We start from the raw sequence: 19,625 nt of genomic DNA on the forward strand, positions 1-19,625 counted from the left end.
CTGCCAGGGAGGTGCCCCCCTCTGGCCTAGACACACCTCCAGACAGAGCCACGGCGAGGGGTCACTGAGGGTGGACAGCAGCCCAGAGGCCCAGCGGCTCTTGGCAGACAGTTAGAACCGTGGCCAGTCGGCTGGAGGAACAAGGGGATGTTCCAGCGGCCAGGCAGGCAGAGGAGGCCTCATGCCCCATCTCTCAGGGGTCGGCCTCGGCAAGGACGGACCCTCCTGAAGGGAGGCACTCGTTCCGCAGCCCCACCACCCTGTCCCCCAGGCTGCTCGCCCTCGGGTGGGGAAGACTTCAGCGGGGGCGCCCCCCGGCCAGCACCTGCTCGTCCGTGCCCAGGCGCGGCCTGACTTGCTGCTGCAGCAGCTGCTTGGCCTTCACCCACGTGGCGATGAGCTGCTGCCGGGCACTGATGGGCACCACCTCCTCAGGCACCGTCCCGCTGGTCAGGTTCAGGGCGAACTCGCAGACCTGAAACGGAGGTGTCCTTGTTCATGACATCTGAATCCAAACAGGGAACCCGAGCCAAGACCCAAAGCTGCAAAAACAAGCAGACCTGGCTCTTGGTCCAGAAGGGAAGGTGGTCCAAACACGCACTAGTCCTGGGGCTGAGGCACAGCCTCAGGAGGAAGGAGGCACTGCTCTCGGCCACACTTGGGGCAGCCGCAGGCTCTGCACGTCCCTCAAACTCACTACAGAACTCACTTTCTCTCACGTTTACTAGGAATGGGTGCTGGGTCATCAGATGCTTGTCAACACCCATCAACATCCCTCCTCCTTGACTGGGATGACCACCACACAGTCCACGTCACCGGGAGATGCAATCAGGGGACGAACAACCCCACTCGGTCACCATGGAACCGTCCGTATCCCTGGTCTGTGCATCTTTTATTTGGTGTTGCGGCTTTCCTGTTCTGAACTGGCATTGGTCCTATTTTTCTGGCCTTATGTTCATATTTTTCTGAGCTCTGGGACTTGCAGGGATGTCCCCACCACTGACATCCAGGTGTCCTCATCTTGTTTCCTTGCTTTTAGAGAAAGCGTGTCCCCCACCCCGCGCCCCATTTCCGGGTGGCTGAGACTGCCTGCAGCTTTCCTTCCTCAACTGCTCTCCCACTGACGCCTGCACTGACCGGGGTCTGCCACCCCCTGGCTCCAAGCCCACCCGCAGGCGCAGCACCTCCACTGCGGTCCTGACTTCAGAGGCGGCCTCGGGGTCCAGCGGTGTATGAAGTGGGTTTGAGCGTGCGTGTCTTCTAGACTTCTCTGGCGTCAGGGCTGGGATCCAGGTGATGATCAGGCCTCGCGCCAGGGTGCTGCAGAGCATCGCCAGCAGCACCAAGTCTCTGGAAGAGAAGCATGTCTGGGCCAGCCATCCCAGGGAGGAAGCCATGGTGACGGGACTGCCTGCGGTGGAGGCTCGTCCTCCAACAGGCGGCCTTCATGCCTGGGAGACACCTGTGCCATGTGGGTTGGACTCCTCAGGGAGTCCTGCGGGGCCTGGACAGAAAGGCCCACCTGGCCACCGTGCCCGCTGCCGGGTGTCCAGCAGGCCCTCCACTGGTCGACGGATGGAGTGGGCTTGGACCAGAACCTCCCTGCTTCTTCCTGAAACATCTCAGCACCAAAACATTTAAAACCGTCAAACGCAGTCTGACCTGTGTCTACGACAGAGACACGGACACCCGCCTAGAAAGAGAGCTGCTCCTGCAACCCCTACGGTCCTGGGGACCCTGCCAGGGCCTCGCGCCCAGAGGAGAGATGAGGGCACTGGCAGGCCCGTCCTCCATGGCTGCTCCGTCCTGTTCGCAGTGTAAAAATCCCCATGTGCACATGTAGCTGTGTCCTGACTCACTCAAGCCTTTCTGCTTCGGGATCTGACGAAAATTTTAAAATTTGAGTGTTTAGACTAAAAGCCCAACCAAGAAAAAACACAAAGAGGGCTTCAAAAAGTCATTCTCATTAGGTAAAGGTCTGACCTGACTTGATGCTTTCACATTTCTAACTTCAGGTAGTGAAAACATCGGTCTCTCATGAGTTCACACCACCTGGATATGAAAACTCTCGGACACTGATTTTCCACCCGCCCCAAATCAGACCAAGGTCGCTTTCTACCCCTGTTCCTACGAGACTTGGGCCTCGCCAACCTCCCTCAGAACCGTGCTGTTTGCAACAAGAGTGTGACAGGCTGGAATCTGCATGGCAGTGATGCTGCTGGGAATCCGTGTGCGGGCCCGAGGGCGCCTGAGCACCTCATCGATCCCCACACGTTGCCCTGCGGCTTAGAGAGGGTGAGTACCTTGCTTGGGGTGCACGGCCAGTACACAGAGGCCCTGTCGCTGCTGGGCACTAGTGAGGGTGGCCCCACACGTCCCACCCCACAGCTCCCGGCCTGACCTCAGGGTCTCTGGCAGGGGCAGGATGGGGCCCTCCTGGGAAGCCAGGATGCACACAGAGACTGCCAGCCTCACCCACCCGCTGTGGCCCACGGCCTTGACGATGCCCAGGAGGTGGTACAAGGCGTCCACGAGCTCCCCCTGCCGGCCGGCCGTGATGAGGTGCTGGTTGTGGTTCAGGACGTAGACCACGGCGTTCTGCACGATCCACGCCTCCTGTATCTTCCGCCCGATGTCCGCCGAGCGCAGCCAGCTGTTCATGGCGCACTGAGACAGGCCCTCTATCCAGGTCCTACAGAAGGCGTGCGTCAGGCTCTCCCCGGGATCAAGACCCTTCCCAGACCGGCACTAAGACACCAGTGTGAAGCCGTCCCTAGAGCCCAGGGGTCAGAAAGTTGCCCTGCTGGGGGCCGCCCGCCGCTCCCGCCGAAGGACCCGGCCTGCCCATCTCCTCCCGCCTCCACCCCATCCGCCTGGCTCTCCCATCTCCCTGCTGGACGCCCCTCCCTCTGCCCCTCCCTGGCCGAGGACGGACCCCTGGCCGAGGCTTGCAGGCTGCCAGTCCACCTCTGCACCTGGCGTGCCCAGTCTCCCCGGCCCAGCGCACACAGGCTGCCCTCCTCCGTCCACATGGACGCGTGGGACCTGCTGGCCTCAGACCAGCGCCTGGCAAGCCTTTTCTCTAAAGGGCCAGACAGTTAGTAACCTGGGCTTCGACAGCTACGTGGAGTCTCTGTTGTGTGTTTCTTGCTATTTAATTTCACAAACTTAAAAAACATCAAAACCACTATTTGCTCGTGGGCTGTATAAAAACAGTGGTCAGGTGTGGCCTGGGCCCTCCTCCAGGCGTAGGGAGTCCGGCCCCAGACGGGAGCGGCAGCGCCCCCTGGGGAAGGCCCCGGGCTGCGCTCTCACAGGCGACTTAAAACACCAAGACACACCCCATCTGCACAAAATCAGGGCCCTCCTTCCTGTGCCTCTCATGGGCAGAGGGAGTCAGGCGGCGTCCCCAACCCCCTCCACAGCAGGTGGGTGTGAGGGCCCGTCCACTGGGGGCCACAGGCAGGAAAGTGGTCCTTCTGCACAGTCAGCAAGGAGCAGCCAACAGCCTCGGCTCCTGCGACACCGCCACGTGGACATTCACTCACCACCGTGTTCACCTCTCAAATATTTAATTTTAGATGAAACAACGGCTAAAAACTGTGGTTGTTTCCACAGCACCTCGATTTCAGGATTGAACCGCACTTGGCATCTCACGTGGGCAAGTCTCTGGGGGGTTCCCTGTGGACCCTCTTTCCGTTCACATACTTCCCAGGACAGTTTCAGCCCCGACTACCGCTTCCCTCCGCGGACACCAACTCCCTCACATCTCGTTTCCACCAGTAACGAGGAAAACTAACCACAGCGAACAACGACCTGAGCTAGTGAGCCGCGCTGGACAGCCGGCCACTTCCCTCGCATGTCTGGGCGCGGCCCCCGTCTCAGCCTGTGCCCCCGGGCCACACGTGAGCGGTGCCAGGTGCATAGGACGCGCGCCCGCGGCTCCCCTACCGGTACGTGATCCACTCGGCATTGTCCTCTGGGGACTCGGGTATGTAGCCCGCCGGGTGCTGACTCAGGTCCTCAGGGGGCGTGGGACGGTCATTTAGCCACACGCCCTCTGATCGCAGCAGGTGGACGGTGGCCTGCAGGGGAAGTGAGTGGAGTGGAGGAGAGGTCCCGGGAGCACAGACCCAGCGCGATGCCCCCAGGGCCTTCCCGGCCCCTGGGGCCTCCCTGCCTGCAGCGACACTTCCCCCACCCCATGCCGTTGCTTCACCCATACACGCTGCATCTCAGAGAGAGACGGGCTCCTTTCGAGAGCACAGCCTGAGCCCCCAGGGACACAAACGTCCCCTTGTCACACCACAGGCGCACACGGCATCCCAGTCCCCGTCCCTCCACGGCTGTGCACTGAAGCCCTGCAGGCTGACAGGACCAAGGACGGGGGGCAGGTGGCCTTGCCTGCCTCCCGGGGGTGATGCCGGCTCCATCCCTGGCTCCGCGGTCACCTGCCCCCAGCTCTCAGCATGGCCTGGCCCTCAGGAGGTGCTCAGCAAACCCTCACTGAAAGAGCCAGGGAGTTCTGGCCGGGTTACCCCATCGACCCCCAAAATAAACAACCTCAAGTGGCCCCCAGAATCCTGAAGTTACAAAGTATCACCAAAGTCACCACCACGTGCAGGTGCAGGGATCCCAGGGCCAGCTTAGACCCAGCTCAGCCACCTGGCTGACGCTGGGGTCTCTGCATGCTCACTGCAGGGGGCGGTAGCGACCCCAGGTCAGGGCTGAGGGGGCTGGTTGCCAGCAGCCTTCAGTGGCCTCTGAGGGGCTGAGATCAGAACACACGCTCCTCCCTTACAATGGGTTCAAAGTGCTTTTGAAGCTATTCCCATGCAGAGGGCACTCCCAAATCCAGTAACTGTCAGCCTGCAGTACCTATGTCACCGTGGATTCACAATTCAAACATTACTTCTAAGGAAAATGAACATCTACACCCCTCACGATACATTCTGATTTATATTTTTCTCCCAGAAAATCTCCCAAGAACCCAGGAAAACTTCCCTAAAGAACAGGCTCCTCCGGGAGCAGGGCTGGAGTACAAGGTCACATCCGCGCAGACGCAGGTGACACGGGGGCCGAGGGGCCGTGGGCAGGGACGCACCTCGGCGTTGATGAACCCCACCTCCGCGAACTTGCGCAGCAGGCTGGGGGACGCCTGCGTCTGCAGGGTGGCGTCCGACTGGCCCGAGGAGTCCTGCCCCGCGCCGTCCCCGCCCCTCTTCTTCCTCCCTGGAAACAGCAGAGCGGCAGGATGCTCAGAACGCGAACAGCCTTCCAGGGAACGCGGCGCAGCGCCGGGTGCGGCGGCGGGGCCTCTGCGAGGTGGCACTGTGCCCAGGAGGGGCTGGCAGAAACCTCCCAAGCGCAAGGGCCCCACGGGGCGGCGAGGTGTCCCCAAAGCCACGGCCACGGCCAATCTCCCGCCGATTCCCTGACAGCCGTGCTTTTGGTTCTGTCTGCGCTGTTCTGCCCCTCGAGAAGCCCCGGCCCCGCCCCCAACACCCACTCCCCGGGCCTCCTGGGACTGCCCGCAGGTCCCCGCATCCTCACCGTCCGCAAGACCAACCTCTTCCAGGGACGTGCAAGCCGGACTCGTGTGGACCCGGCGCTGACGGGGGGAGCCGGCCCAGGCCCCACCTCTGCCCGCAGGCCCCCAGCCTGCAGCCCTGGGTCCCCTCGCTGAGCTCCCGCGGGCCCCCGCAACGACCCCAGGTGGGCTGGGGAGACCCCGCCGGTGCGGGCGCCCAAGCGCGACCCGGGGCCTACCTCGCTTGAGCCTCTCCTGCCGCTCCACCTTGCCGACGTCATACACGAGGCAGAAGCGGCTGGCCGCCCGGCACACATCCCACACGCCCTGCTTCCGGGCCACCTTGGCCAGCTCGGCCCAGATCTGTACCCTGCACAGGTGCGCGATGAGCCCTCTGCTCGGGAGAACCGGCGCAGGGCTCCTGCCAAGAGCCCAACGGACGCCCCAGCCCGGACGCGAGGCGGCGGGCAGACCCGCGGGGTTGCCGCCCGGGGCCAGGCGAGGGGGCGGGCAGCGGTCCGGTGTCCCCGCCGCAATGACCCACAAGCCCCGCACGCCCCCCGGCCACCGCCAGCTCACCTCTCCTTGTCGTTCCGGCCCCGCAGGCGCTGCACATGCCCCACGGCCTCGTCCACGCTGAGGGAGTGATGCCGCGCCTTCGCGTACAGGTAGGTGAAGCGGCCCCGCTCTTTCCCGGTGGAAACTGAGGGTGGACAGTGGGACGGGGCAGTGACGCGGTGGGTCTCGGGTCAGGGCACGTGCCCGCAACCCCAGCGCGCAGGACTCTGGATGGGTGTGGTGGCGCCTCCCGGGTGTCTTTTGACCTTTTCATGAAGATTAGGTCCCGCTAGCTGTGCCTTTGTGGGGGAGGGGCGCCGGGCACCAGGGGCAGCTGGTGCGCAGAACGACCCCCCTCTGCACCCGCTGGGCCGGCCCCAAGAGCCTCCACCCGCGCCCAGCACAGTGGCGGCCTCCGTGCCCACGGCCCCTCACCTTCAGGAGCTGACTGGCCGAGACCCCGCGGAAGGCCCCTGCCAGGCCGGGTGCTCCTGCCCGGCCCCTCGCCGAGTGAAACGCACCAAGAGAGCCCGAGCGTGTCCGGGGCGACTGCCCACTGGGCCTGTGCCCCTCACACCCAGCAGAACAAGAAGGAAGCACGGGGTGGCACTGCCACACCCCGGACAGGGTGAAAACAGGACCTGGTGACGTGCGGCGGCCACGGAGACAGCACAAGGTCCGTGGCCCACCGAGGCCAAGGGTCACATCCCAGAGCCGTCCCCCAGTCCCCATCCCAGATCCACAACACTGGCCACCACGGGCTCCCTCCGCAGCTCCTGTCTGTGGACGGCTGGGGCTGCCCGGCTGAAGGCGGCCGGGGGAGCCAACATTAAGGGGGCCCTGGGCGACCTCGGGTGGGACTCCAAGAGGAAGGGCGCCGGGGTGCTCCAGGGCCGGGCGCTAATCTGCCATCTGCAAGGGTTTGATATACTTGGGGGTGATGCAGAGAAGCCCAGGACCCCCATGCTCGGGGGGGACAGTGGCATGGGGGGGAGTGCCCCCTAAAGTATACGAGGAAGCCCTGACTCCCAGAACTCCAGGATGTGGCCTTATCTGGAGATGGGCCTTACCAGGAAACATCAAGTTAAAACGAGGCCATTAGGGTGGGCCCTAATCCATTATGACGGGGGTCCTTAAAAGGGGAAATTGGACACAGAGAGAAACGGGTGCAGAGGCAAGCCAGCCGCGCAGGCCCGGGAGACAGGCCCAGGCGGCCCTGCCCCCCAGCCCCTCGGTCTCAGGCTTTGGGCCCCGGGCTGTGTGACGGTGAACCCTGCCGTGTGAGCCTCCCCCCGCGCCACGGGAGGTGCTGTGTCACGCAGAGTGGGGACAGGAGGCTGCGCACCTTTGGCCTCGTTCTCGCTGTCGAGCACGACCTGGAAGGCGTCAGGGGCCAGGGCCAGGCCCGCGCTCACCAGCAGCGCCCGCTTCTTGCGCACACTGTCCTCGGGCATCGCTTTCTTTGCCTGCGATGGGAGACGGCGTGATGAGTGCCCGCGTCGTCCAGAGCAGTACCGCTGCCCGTCTCTCCTGAGCGCTCCTGGCCTGATGGGGTCCTGCCCAGGACGCCTGCCCTCCCTAGGCGCAGAGGCCACAGGGCCCAGGTCCGGGGGGACGGGGGCGTACCTGCTCAATGGCCAAGGTGGCCTTGTCCTCGGCGCGCTCGGGGACCTGGTACAGCATGGTGCAGAGGTGCAGGCGGTTGAAGGCCATCTTGAGCTTGTCCTGGTAGAGGCCCAGGGTGTCCAGGAGCATGGCCTTCTTCAGGTGCTCCAAGGCAGGCTCCAGCCGGTCCTCATCCTCCTCAATGTAGGCCATCTCCATGTGCACTTGGCAACGGAACAGGACCATGAGACTGGGGGGACAGACAGCATTACAAGAGCCTGGCGGTATGTCGCGGGACCCCCCTGGCGCCTGGCTTTCCAGCCCTGACTTCCGCCCTGCCTTACCCCAAGGACACACGGAGGACCAAGAGGAGGTCCCTGCAGACCACAGGAGACCTCAGAGCCCGCTGGTGCGCCAGGGCCGAGGAGCAGCAGCTGGGCCCAGCCAGGCTCCATGCTACAGAGACCGGCTGTGACACGAAAGCCAGGTGGCGGGCTCAGCAAACACGGGGCGCCCAACGCTGCCTCTCGTCCGGCAGCCCGGGAGGCTCTTGGCATGGCCAGTCAAGTGCGTTTAGTACAACCGAAGGCCAGGCTTTGCCTCAGGGGATGGGCCCTCTCGGCTCTGCTCTGAGTTCTCTCCGGCTCATCGGCCGAAGCACACACACACCCCTGCTCAGAACGCCTCCCGTGGACCCGTGGGCCCTGCCCGGCGTTTGCTCCTGCCGCTGCCTCTGCTGGAGCCTCCTGGGCTGGGCGGGGCTGGAGACAGCCATGCCTAAGATGGTAATACAGTCTCCTCAAAGCCTTTCATCCACAGCACGCAGAGCCCCATGCCACAGCCTCCACCCTGGACGCAAGCATCAGAAAAGCCAACAAATTTGGTCAAATTAAAGTTCTAGGAGACCCACGAGCTGACCCTCAGCCACGACAAGGCATGAGCATCACACGCTAGGCCTGTGACCTCAGGGAAGAGGACGCAGTGTCCACAGTGCCTGGAGACTGGCGCTCCGCTGCTCGGGGGGCGGGAGTGGCGGGCAGGAGAGGGCACCTGGTTGACGCCAAGGGTGAGGTCTGCGCTCCCGTCAGGGAACCAGGTTCCACGGACTCTGCCTGGAAGTCTGGACAGCAGCCAGTCATGGGCCACTTCCTTCTGTCTTGAGGCAGGGGAAGAGGAGGCCCACAAAATGGGAGCTGGACCAGCACCGAACTGTGTGCTCTGGGCAGCCTGACCTTGAATCCATAATGCGAGACTCATCCAGGGCTGAACCACGCGAGGAGCCAGCTGAGGCAAGCCGACACCACAGAGAGAGGTCTACACAGAGGCACAGCCCTGGTCAGGAACAACCTGGCAGGCGGAGAGGTCTACACAGCAGAACAGCCAGCATCAGGAACAACCTGGCAGGCGGAGAGGTCTACACAGCAGAACAGCCAGCATCAGGAACAACCTGGCAGGCGGAGAGGTCTACACAGCAGAACAGCCAGCATCAGGAACAACCTGGTAAACCATTGGCTCAAGGAAGCCACAGAGATGATGATGAGTAAGCACAGCAGATTCAAATGAGAGACTCCGTCCCTGCCGAAACAGGATGAATGGGACCAGATGAAAAGGACTTAGAAATGAGTAATTTTCAGTTCCTTCTGCTTCCAACTGTGATCAAGCCTCTGCCATGAGTAGCCACTGTAAAGCTGGACCAAACACAGCACTGGGTCTGGGCAGCCTGAGCCTGGGGTCCCTGGAGGCGGGAACTCAGGAAGGAGCCCGTGCCCTGCCTGGAGACAGTGTCCTGTGGCATCGCGGGCAGAGCACTGGGCCCAGAACCAGGGCACCTGCCGTCCACAGGGAGGGGCTCTGCTCTGGGCTGGGAAGGAAGAGGAGCCGGGTACCAGAGCAGCTGCTGCAGGCCTCCCCACCAGAGAGGAGAGAGCCGGGTATCCCTCACTCACACCCCGGGTGTCAGCCGAGCCCACGGAGATCGCGGGTGCAACTGGGCTAGAGGCTGAGCCCCACTGAGACAGGCTGGAAGACACTGTAACCTTCCAGAGACATGGCCAACAAAACACAAAGCCAGCTCTCAGCCAGTAACTGAAGTATCCAAGAGAACAAAAAGCAACACTCTCTTTAAAAAGATCACAGAATCCACAGACTCCACAGTGCACCAACCACAACATTCGGTACACACACAAAAAAACTACTGGACATGCAAGGAAGCAGGAACAGGTAGCCCACAGTCAGAACGTAAGATGGGCCAGATGCTGGGTTTTTATCAGAAACTACGAAGGCCAGAAGAAAATAAAACAACCTCTTCAAAGGGTTTAAAGAAAAAAAAAATCTGTAAACCCAGAATCCAGCAAATGGTGAAAATAATCTTCAAAGATGAAGGTGAGGTGAAGTCATTTTCAGATCAACAAAAGCCAAAAGAATTTGTCACCAGCAGTCATGCATTACAAGAAAAAAATAAAGGAAGTTCCTCAGGCTGAAATAACAGCAGAAAGAAACTTGGATCTGAGGGTAAGAAAGAAGAAAGAGCCTGTGGGATTGACAAAGAAGTGGGCAAATAGAAGAGACTATTGATTTTCTCTGTAATTATCTTTAAAAAAACCACTGGCTGCTAAAAGCAAAACAATGACACTGTAAGATGAGGTTCATAACACATTTAGAAGTAAAAGACATGACAACAACCACACAAAGTGGGGTAGATGAAGGGAAATGTGTGAGGTTTTCCCTTTGCCGGGTGGGAAGCACCGCCTCACACAGACTTGGCTAAGGAGGAGGTGCACTGTTAGCCCTACAGCAATCCCCCCACCCCAAGGGTACAGTGGACAAAAAAGCTGATAGAGGAAATAAATGCAATGGTAAAGAATTCAATTAACCTCAAAGGAGGCAGGGAAAGAGCAGCAGCAGAACAGAAGCGACAACTGGAAACAAATGATGAGATTGTAGACAAGTTCAAAGCTACACTAAATGCAAAGAGACTAAACACTCCAGTTAAAAGGCAGAGATTATCATACTAGACAGAAAGAAGTGAGACCAAAGTACATGCTGTTAAAAGCTGTGTTCCTATGCTTTAAATTGAAAGATCCACAGAGGATGGGAATTGAAAGGATGGAAAAAGAAATGCTTCAGATGGGCCCAGATGGTTTCACTGGATTCTATCAAACATTTAAGGAAGAAAACACCAATATTGCACAAACTCCTTCAGAAAGCAAAGGAGAAAGAGTCCTTCCCACCTTCCCAATTCAGTTAATTAATAAATTCAGCATGACCTTGATGTCAAAACCTGACAGACATTACAAAAGAAGAAAATCACAGGCCAACGTCCTCATGAACCTACACATAAAAATCTTTAACAACACGCTGACATATGTCACGACCATGCAGAGAAAGCAAGGTTGGTTCACCACTCAAAATTCAATCAGCATAATTCACCACATTAAAGAACAAAAGAGAAAAGTCACAGACCTTTTAATAGATGCAGAAGAAACTTTCGACAGTACTCAACACACACCCATGATTAAAAAACAACACAGCGAAGGGACATTAACAATGTGTGTATTCTATTGTGTGCAATTATATCTCAATAAAGTTAATCAGAAAAAGAACTGTCAGAGAAAAAGAGAGCAACTAGAAGACATTATTTTTAAAAATCAGGCAAATATGAAAATAAACTAAAAGGATATTTTGGAAGAAACAGTCATTAAAATTTAAAAACATAGGCTAAAAAAAGGAAGGAAAATTAGAGAATTTGTAAAACAAAAGAGTACTAATGGCCTGGAGGAAATCTGTCAGAATTCAGCGTGTCACACATGGGGGATGGGGCCATGAGTGTGGAAGGTTTGCTGGAGGGGGGCGGGGGGGAGGGTCGGAAGCTGGGCTAGGAGCCTGTCATACATCCCCATGGGATTCCAGAAGGAGAAACTATTTTTAAAATGGGTAAGAATCCCTGATTTGAAGAGAGATGCAGCTCTTCACAGCCAAGACCCCCAGGTGCCGGCAGGAAATGAACCGTACCGGAGACCCTGGGGACCCCCCTTGCCCACCCTCAGGCTGACAACCAGGCCCCTGGCTCCCCTGCCGAGACCCCTGCTCCGAGGGCTCACGTAGGCGATGAAACCCAACCCTAATTAATCACAGGAGCAGACGGGGCAGGGCAGCTCTCCCCACCGCCCCTCCCTGCGGCTGCACCCCCCTCCTGGGTGACCCTCCACACCTCTTCTCTGCCCACACACCAAGTCCCCGTCTCCAGCCCCCTTGTCTGCCAGGGACCATCTGCAGCATCCCCTTGGGCTGCGACCCCCAGCCTGGGGGCCTCACTGACTCACCGCCCACCCCACCTTCCCTCCTGCGCCTGTGCCCACAGGCCCTGTGCCCTGCCATCCCCCTGCCACGCAGCCCAGGACCCTCCTGCCAAAGCCCTATCTCCTCGACCCCTCTCGACCTCAGATGGGCGCCGCCCAGGTGCCCCCCAGCCTCCCCCTGCAAGGCCCTGCCCCCCGCACTCCAGACGCACCTCCCCCACGGCCCGCCGGCCTCTCGAGCTGGCACTTCTGCGGGGGGCCGTGGAGTCCCACTGCCCTTCCTGCCCACTTTTTGGGGAAATGAGTTGGACTTCGTCCTCACCCCAGGGGTCTCCCGCCCGCTGTCTGCCCCCGGGGGGACAGCCCAGGACCGCCACCTGTCCACCTTCTCCAGGACCTCGGCGATGCTGGTCAGCGACGTCCGCAGGTGGTGCCGCAGGTCGTGCTGCAGCAGCGGGAGGCACGTGTTCCACTGCGTGGCGCACACCACGTGCACGACCTGCGGGTCGCCCAGGCGTACAGCTCGCTGGAGCACCACGTCCAGTCTCTGTACTATATTCAGCTGGGTCTGCACAAGGGACAGTGGCCATGTGTGAGGCTGGGGTCAAACGCGCACCACAGGGCGAGCCCGGCCAGCCCCGGCCGACCCTGAGCCCAGGCGGCCGCAGGTGGGGCCCGGGCCCACTGTCTGAGTCTGTCAGTGATTTTTTCTAGAAGGGCCTGGCTCGGTCGAGATCCTGCCTTAGAACGGGCTCTGCGCCCTCTGGTGTGTCTCTCCTCTGTGAGCCCGTCTGAGCGAGGCTGCTGATCTCCTGGCCCTGCGTATTTATGGGACCCACGCCCAGTTACGTCCACTACCCAGTGAACAGCTCCTCCAGTCCGTGCCCCACATGCCCTGCCCAGCAGACAGGCGCTGGCTGGCCTCAGCCCACGCAAGGGGCCTCACCAGCTCCACACCTCCCTCAGCGCCCACCAGGGCTGCCTGGGCGCCTAAGCTCAGCCATGTCCATGGGCCCTGGCTTCTGGCACCTGGGGGCCTCCCCTCGTGCTGCTCCCAGGCCACAGGGACCAGCGCAGGCTTGGGGTTCAGACCCTGTGCCTCCTGCCGGTCAAGATGCGTCCGTCAAAGCCTCATTGAACCGGTGCCCCTGAAGGGCCCCTGGCCGAGGTTCGAGGCCAACAAAGGCAGAGGGACACAGCCCTGCAGTCCCTGCGCCACCACCCGCCAGCACCAGCACGTGGCCAACAGGTAGCCCATGACCTCCCTCGAGGAGGCCAGCGCCGGCAGGGGCAGCCACCTGGGCAAGTCCAAAGGGAACACGCACATCCCCCAGGTGGCCTCGAACTCGCGGAGACCCGGCCCAGCTGCTCGTCCTCTGGCAGAGCTCACAGCGCCAACGCTGCCTCTGCTGCTCCCCCCGGGCCAGGAGGGGACGTGGGGCAGGACAGTCCGGCTACAGGGCTCCAGAGAGGGTCCCAGGAGCTGAGCCAGGGAGCAGACACCCGGGCCCCAAAGAAATGCCAGCTGCCATCATTCTGTTTCAGTGTATTTTGGTTCCCTTTTTTCAACTGCAGGATTCTTTTTTTTTTTTTTTTTGCGGTACGCCGGCCTCTCACTGTTGTGGCCTCTCCCGTTGAGGAGCACAGGCTCCGGACGCGCAGGCTCAGTGGCCATGGCTCACGGGCCCAGCCGCTCCGCGGCATGTGGGATCTTCCCGGACCGGGGCACGAACCCGTGTCCCCTGCATCGGCAGGCGGACTCTCAACCACTGCGCCACCAGGGAAGCCCTCAACTGCAGGATTCTTATTAAAGAACATAAATGATCGCTGGATTCCTTTTCTGGCAGTGGCTGCTGGACCAGCTCTGACTGCATTACATAGGACGCTGAGCTCACGTGGTCTGTCACTTTGCCGCCGTGTTCACCAAGCTGCCGTGCGCCAACTCCTCATAGAGACAGCTGCCTCCTCACTAAATACCAGTGGAATATTCTAGACAAGTCAGGGGTTTCCAAAGGGGGCAGCGAGGGAGGGACGCTTATGGCTGTCCTCTGGACCTGCCCCCCACCCTCCCTGGGGTCCCCCCTCCCCCATCCCGTGGTGACCTCACCACTTCACTGGAGCCCCTCTGTTTCCCAAGCCCAGCGAGACCGACAGCCCCACACTAGAGCCAGGGCAACGTCTGCCTTCCTGGACCTGAGTCAGGATGGCAAAGTGCTCTCATGGGGACTCAGCGTTCACCAATGGCAAGTGTTATCAGTGTGCTGGGGTGGGCCACTCCACACAGGCCGCAGGAGGGCTTGGCCAGAGGACAGTCTCACCCCAGCCCCTGACCCAGAGAATGGCCTGCATGAACCCTGACGTCCGCCAGGGCAAGGTGGCCCTGGGAGCCGTGGGGGACCCAGCTCCATGCCGCGGAGGAGGACGGCAACCGGCCTCGGCAGGCCCAGGCCCCTGGAGCTCCTGCCAGAGAGGCCACAGTCACGGGTGGGAAACCAGGGCACAGGGGGCTGGCCCGTGCCTGTCAGGTCTCCCCCCCAAACCTGGCACCAGTCAAGTCACAGGGTCCAGGGAACCTGCACAACAGTTCAGCCTCTGCTACGGCTCCTAGTTGAGGACTTACCTCCACAGCCTCTCGGGTGTAGATTTTAATTTTATTTGCAAGTCTTACAGCTTCCAATTCACACTCCAGGCATTCGATTTCAATTAGCTTCCTGGGATCCTGCGGGGCACAGGAGTTTCTGTGTGAGATGGAGAGTTTTAACGAAAGCGATCATGCACATTCATTAACTTCAAAGACCATTTAAAAATAGAATTCGTGTAGAAATTCAACAAATAAAAATCAGATAATACAAATATATATAAGAAAAAGTTAAAATGTTTCCAAAAGATGCAAAGATTTGAATAAGAAAGCTAGAAAAAAATTGTTTTTCACCTTTGATAGTTAATTTCACTGGACACAGAACTTTTAAATAACTACACCAACTTCAGACAAATGCCCTGTTATGAAATTTGGCTGACGATTTCTTTCACTGAATCCCTGCCGGGTTTGGACGGGGCGTCCTGCTGGAGGTGGCGGGGCAGCAGGGGCCTGGGATTTGCTGGGTGGGCGGCTGGGGCACACTCAACTGTTACAAACTGCTCAACCGTTTTCCCAAGGGGTTGCCGTTTCCCATCCCATTCCTGGCCATCTGGGACGGTCAGTCTCCAGTCTAGCCATCTACTAGGTGTGTGCTTGTGAGATAACAGCTCACAAAGCTTCCTCTTATTTTTTTCTCTTAACGTTTTTCCCAGAAGTTTTATCATTTTAACTCTCACGTTTTGGTTTATGATGCATTTTGAGTTTATTTCTGTCCACGGTATGAAGTGCAGGCCGATGCTCACTTTCTCGCATGTGGTTGTTTCCTTGTCCGGGACCATTTGTGGACGAGATGCTCTGTCAGCCACCGGAAGCCTCTGCACCTCATCCAAGCTGGAGGCCCTGAGTTTGCGGGTCTCTTTCTGGACCCTGTCCTGTCCCTCAGTCTCTGTGAGTCTCCATGTCAAGGCCACCCTGTCTTAACCATGGTGCCTTTATATCAGGTCGTGTTCGTCTTCTGACATTGTTCTGCTTTTTCAAAGCTGCTTTTAGCTATTCTAGATCTTTTGCATTTCCACATAAATTTTATACTCAGTTTGTCAATTTCTGAAACACTCCTGCTGGGACTTTGATTGAATCACATTGAATGTACAGTTCAATCTGGAGAGAACTGACATCTTAACAATATTGAGTCTTTTGATCCATGTTATTATCCTTGCTTTAAATAGCCAATTATCTTTTCAAGAGATTTACATATTTTTCAGTCTCTCTGTGACTCATGTGACTCCCCTTGCTGGTCCTCTTCACTATTTGTGTGGATCCAGATTTCCGCCTGGCATCATCTTCCTTCTGCTTGAAAAAGTCCTTTAAAATTTCCTGTAGTGTAAGTCAGACTCTTTCAGATTTTGTATATTTTAATAAATACTTATCTTGCCTCTGATTTTCCAAGATATTTTCTCTGAGTGTAGATTTTTTAGGTTGATAGTTTTTTAAATTTTATGTTAATATTTTAAGGATGATCTTATGTCTTTTGTCTTATTTCCTACAAAAAGTCTGCTGTCATTCTTCTCTGTTCCTCAGTACATAATTTCCTGCTCTTTACAGACGATTAAATTTAGAATTTTGAGCCATTATTTCTTAAAATATTTGTTTTTTTGTTCCCTCCTTTCTCTATTCTTCAGGGGCTCTGATTACATATACATTAGTCTGCTTCAAGTCGTCCCAAGCTCACTGATGTTCCCTATATCCTCCTTAGTGTTTCTCCTTTCTGTTTCATTTTGGATAGTTTGCATTACTATACCTTTGAAAGTTTGCTAATCTTTTTTTCTGAAATGTCTACTCTGCTTTATTTTTATGTAAAAATTTTAATTTAGGTATAATTGACAAAGAAAATTGTATATATTTAAAGAGTAAATGTGTAAAGTGTAAAAGCATATACATTGTGGAATGATTCCCATAATCAAATGAATTAATACATCCATCACCTCACATTGTTATTGTTTTGTTTTCTTTTTGGTGAGAATGCTTAAGATCTTTCTTACCAAATTTCAAGTATACTCTACAAAATTATGAACTATAGTCACCAAACTGTACATTAGATCCTCAAAACGTATTCATCTTAAAGCTAAAAGTTTGTCCCCTTTGATCAGCACCTCCCCACTTCCTGCACCCCCAGGCCCTGGCAACCACCATGCTATTCTGTTTCTCTGTCTGGCTTCTTTCACTGAGCATAATACTCTCCATATTCATCCACACTGTCACAAATGGCAGGATGTCCTTTCTCATCGCTGAATAACACTGCATTACACACACACACACACACACACACACACACACACAATTTTCTTTATCCATTCATCCATCAACAGACACTTAGGTTGTTTCCACATCTTGCTTTTGTGAATAATGCCGCAGTGAACATGGGGGTGTAGGTATCTCTTTGAGATCGTGATTTCACTTCCTTTGGACATACACACAAAAGTGGGATTGCCAGTCATATAGTAGTTCTATTTTTAATTTTTTCAAGAACTTCCCTACTGTTTTCCATAATAGCTGTATCAATTTACATTCCCAACAACAGAACACAAGGGTTCCCTTTTCTCCACATCCTCACCAACACTTGTTATCTCGTCTTTTTGATAACAGCCATTCTAACAGGTGTGGGGTAATACCCACTGAGGTTTTGATTTTATCTCCCTGATGATGTTGAGCACCTTTTCATGTATGATTTGAGTATCTTCTTTGGAAAAATGTCTATTCAGGTCCTTAGCCCATTGTTTCCCATTGGAGGATGATGATTTCCTACTGATGTATGAGTTCCCTATATATTTTAGATATGAAACCCTTATCAGATATATGGTTTGCAAATATTTTTCTCCTATGCCATAGCTTGCCTTTTCATTGTGTTGTTTCCTTTGCTGTGCAGACACTTTTTAGTTTGATGTAGTCCTACTTGTTTACTTTTGCTTTTGTTGTCATATTCAAAACATCATTGCCCAGACCAATGTCAATAAGTTTTTGCCCTATGTATTCATATAGGAGTTTTACGATTTCAGGTCTTAAAGTCTGTAATCCATTTAATTTTTGTGAGTGGTGTAAGGTAGGGGTCCAATTTCATTCATCTGCATGTGGCCATTCAGTTTTCCCAGCACCGTTTATTTAAGAGGCTGTCTTTCCCCATGGTGTTTTCTTGTTGCCCTTGTCAAAGATTAGTTGACATTATGTGTGTGGCCTTATTTCTGGGCTCTCAATTCTGTTCCATTGGTCTGTGTGTCTATTTTCATACCAGTACCGTATGTTTTGATTACTATAGCTTTGTGGTATAGTTAGAAATAAGGAAGTGTGATGCCTCCAGGTTTGTTCTTCTTTCTCAAGAGTGCTTTGGCTCTTCCGTGGTTCCATACAATTTTTTTTCTATTTCTTGAGAAATGCCATTGGAATTGTGATAAGGATTGCATTGAATCTGTAGGTGATTTTGGGTAGTATAGACATTTTAACAATTTTCATTCTTGCAATCCAAGAACATGGGATATCTTTCCATTCTTTGTGTCTTCTTCAATTACTTTCATCAATGTCTTCTAGTTTTCAGTGCATAAGTCTTTCAATTCTTTGGTTAAATGTATTCTTAAGTCTTTTACTGTTTTTGATGCTATTGTAAATGGAATTGTTTTCGTAATTTCTCTCGCAGATAGTTCATTTTTAGTGAACAGAAACATAACCAATTTTTGGATGATGATTTTGAATCCTGCAGCTTAACTGAATTTGCTCATTAGTTCTAATGGTTTTCAGTGGGGTCTTTAGAGTTTTCTCTGTATAAACAGGTTATGCCAAATGCAAACAGAGACACATTTACTTCTTCCTTTCTGATTTGGATGACTTTTATTTCTTTTTCATGTCTGACTGTTGTGGCTAGAACTTCCAGTACTATGTTGCACAGAAGTGGCAAGAGTGGGCACCCTTGTTTTATTCTTGATATTAGAAGAAAAGCTTTTAGTCTTTCACCATTGAATATAATGCTAGCTGTGGGCTTGTCATATGTGGTCTTTGTTATGTGGAGGTACATTCCTTCTGTACCTAATTTGTTGAGAGTTTTTATCATGACAGGATGTTGAATTTTGTCAAATGCTTTTCCTGCATCTATTAAGATGATCGTATATTTACCCTTCATTCTGTTAACGTGATATATCGCATTTATTGATTTGCCTACATTAAACCATCCTTTCAACCTCAGGATAAATCTCACTGATCATTGTGTTTGATCTTTACAATGTTCTGCTGAATTCAGTTTGCTAGTATTTTGTTGAGGATTTTTGCACCTATGTTTATCTGGGATATTGGCCTGTAATTTTCTTTTCTTATAGTGTCTTTGTCTGGTTTGGTATCAGGGTAATGCTCACCCTGTAAACTGAATTGGGGAGTGTTCCTTTCTCTTCAATTTTTGGGAAGAATTTTTGAAGGATTAGCATTAATTCTTCTTCAAATGTTTGGTAGAATTCACCAGTGAAGTCATCTTGTCCTTGTTTGGAGATTTTTGATTACTGATACAATCTCCTTACTCACTGGTCTATTCAGATTTTCTATTTCTCCATGATTCAGTCTTGGTAGATTGTATGCTTCTGAGAATTTATCCATTTCTTATAGGTTACCCATCTTCCTGGCATATAATTGTTCACAGTAGTCTCTATGATCCTTTGTATTTCTGTGTTATCAGTTGTAATGTCTCCTCTTTCATTTCTGATTCTGAGTCTTCTCTTTTTTTCCTAGTCTAGCTGTTTGTCAATTTTGTTTATTTTTTTTCAAAAAACCAGCTGTCAGTTTCAATGATCTTTTCTATTTGTTTTCTGGTCTCTATTTCATTTGTTTTTTGCTCTGATCTTTGTTATTTCCTTCCTTCTGCTAACTTTGGGCTTTGTTCTGGTTTTTTTGTTTTGTTTGTTTAGTTCCTTGAGGTATAAATATAGGTCATTTATTTGAAATCTTTCTTTTTTCTTATTGTAGGTGTTTTCAGCTATGAACTTCCCTCTCAGGACTGCTTTTGCTATATCCTATAAGCTTTGGT

At 54.5% G+C, this 19,625-nt stretch overlaps 1 protein-coding gene across 1 annotated transcript in view; it reads right to left on the reverse strand.

Moving 5' to 3' along the window:
• CFAP46 (cilia and flagella associated protein 46) overlaps positions 1-19,625 on the reverse strand; it is an 88,229-nt gene that overhangs the window by 58,526 nt on the left and 10,078 nt on the right. The window contains exons 10-20 of the mRNA XM_082611604.1: positions 14,612-14,710; positions 12,369-12,559; positions 7,715-7,943; positions 7,434-7,554; positions 6,110-6,233; positions 5,770-5,900; positions 5,105-5,232; positions 3,952-4,085; positions 2,480-2,692; positions 1,185-1,350; positions 326-475 (exon numbers count right to left, since the gene is read on the reverse strand). Of these exons, the coding sequence (XP_082467730.1) occupies positions 326-475; positions 1,185-1,350; positions 2,480-2,692; positions 3,952-4,085; positions 5,105-5,232; positions 5,770-5,900; positions 6,110-6,233; positions 7,434-7,554; positions 7,715-7,943; positions 12,369-12,559; positions 14,612-14,710 (1,686 nt within the window). The remainder of the gene's footprint in view (positions 1-325; positions 476-1,184; positions 1,351-2,479; positions 2,693-3,951; positions 4,086-5,104; positions 5,233-5,769; positions 5,901-6,109; positions 6,234-7,433; positions 7,555-7,714; positions 7,944-12,368; positions 12,560-14,611; positions 14,711-19,625) is intronic.

Source organism: Mesoplodon mirus (genome assembly GCF_964341445.2).
Source record: "Mesoplodon mirus genome assembly, chromosome: 2".
Taxonomy (NCBI): domain Eukaryota; kingdom Metazoa; phylum Chordata; class Mammalia; order Artiodactyla; family Ziphiidae; genus Mesoplodon; species Mesoplodon mirus.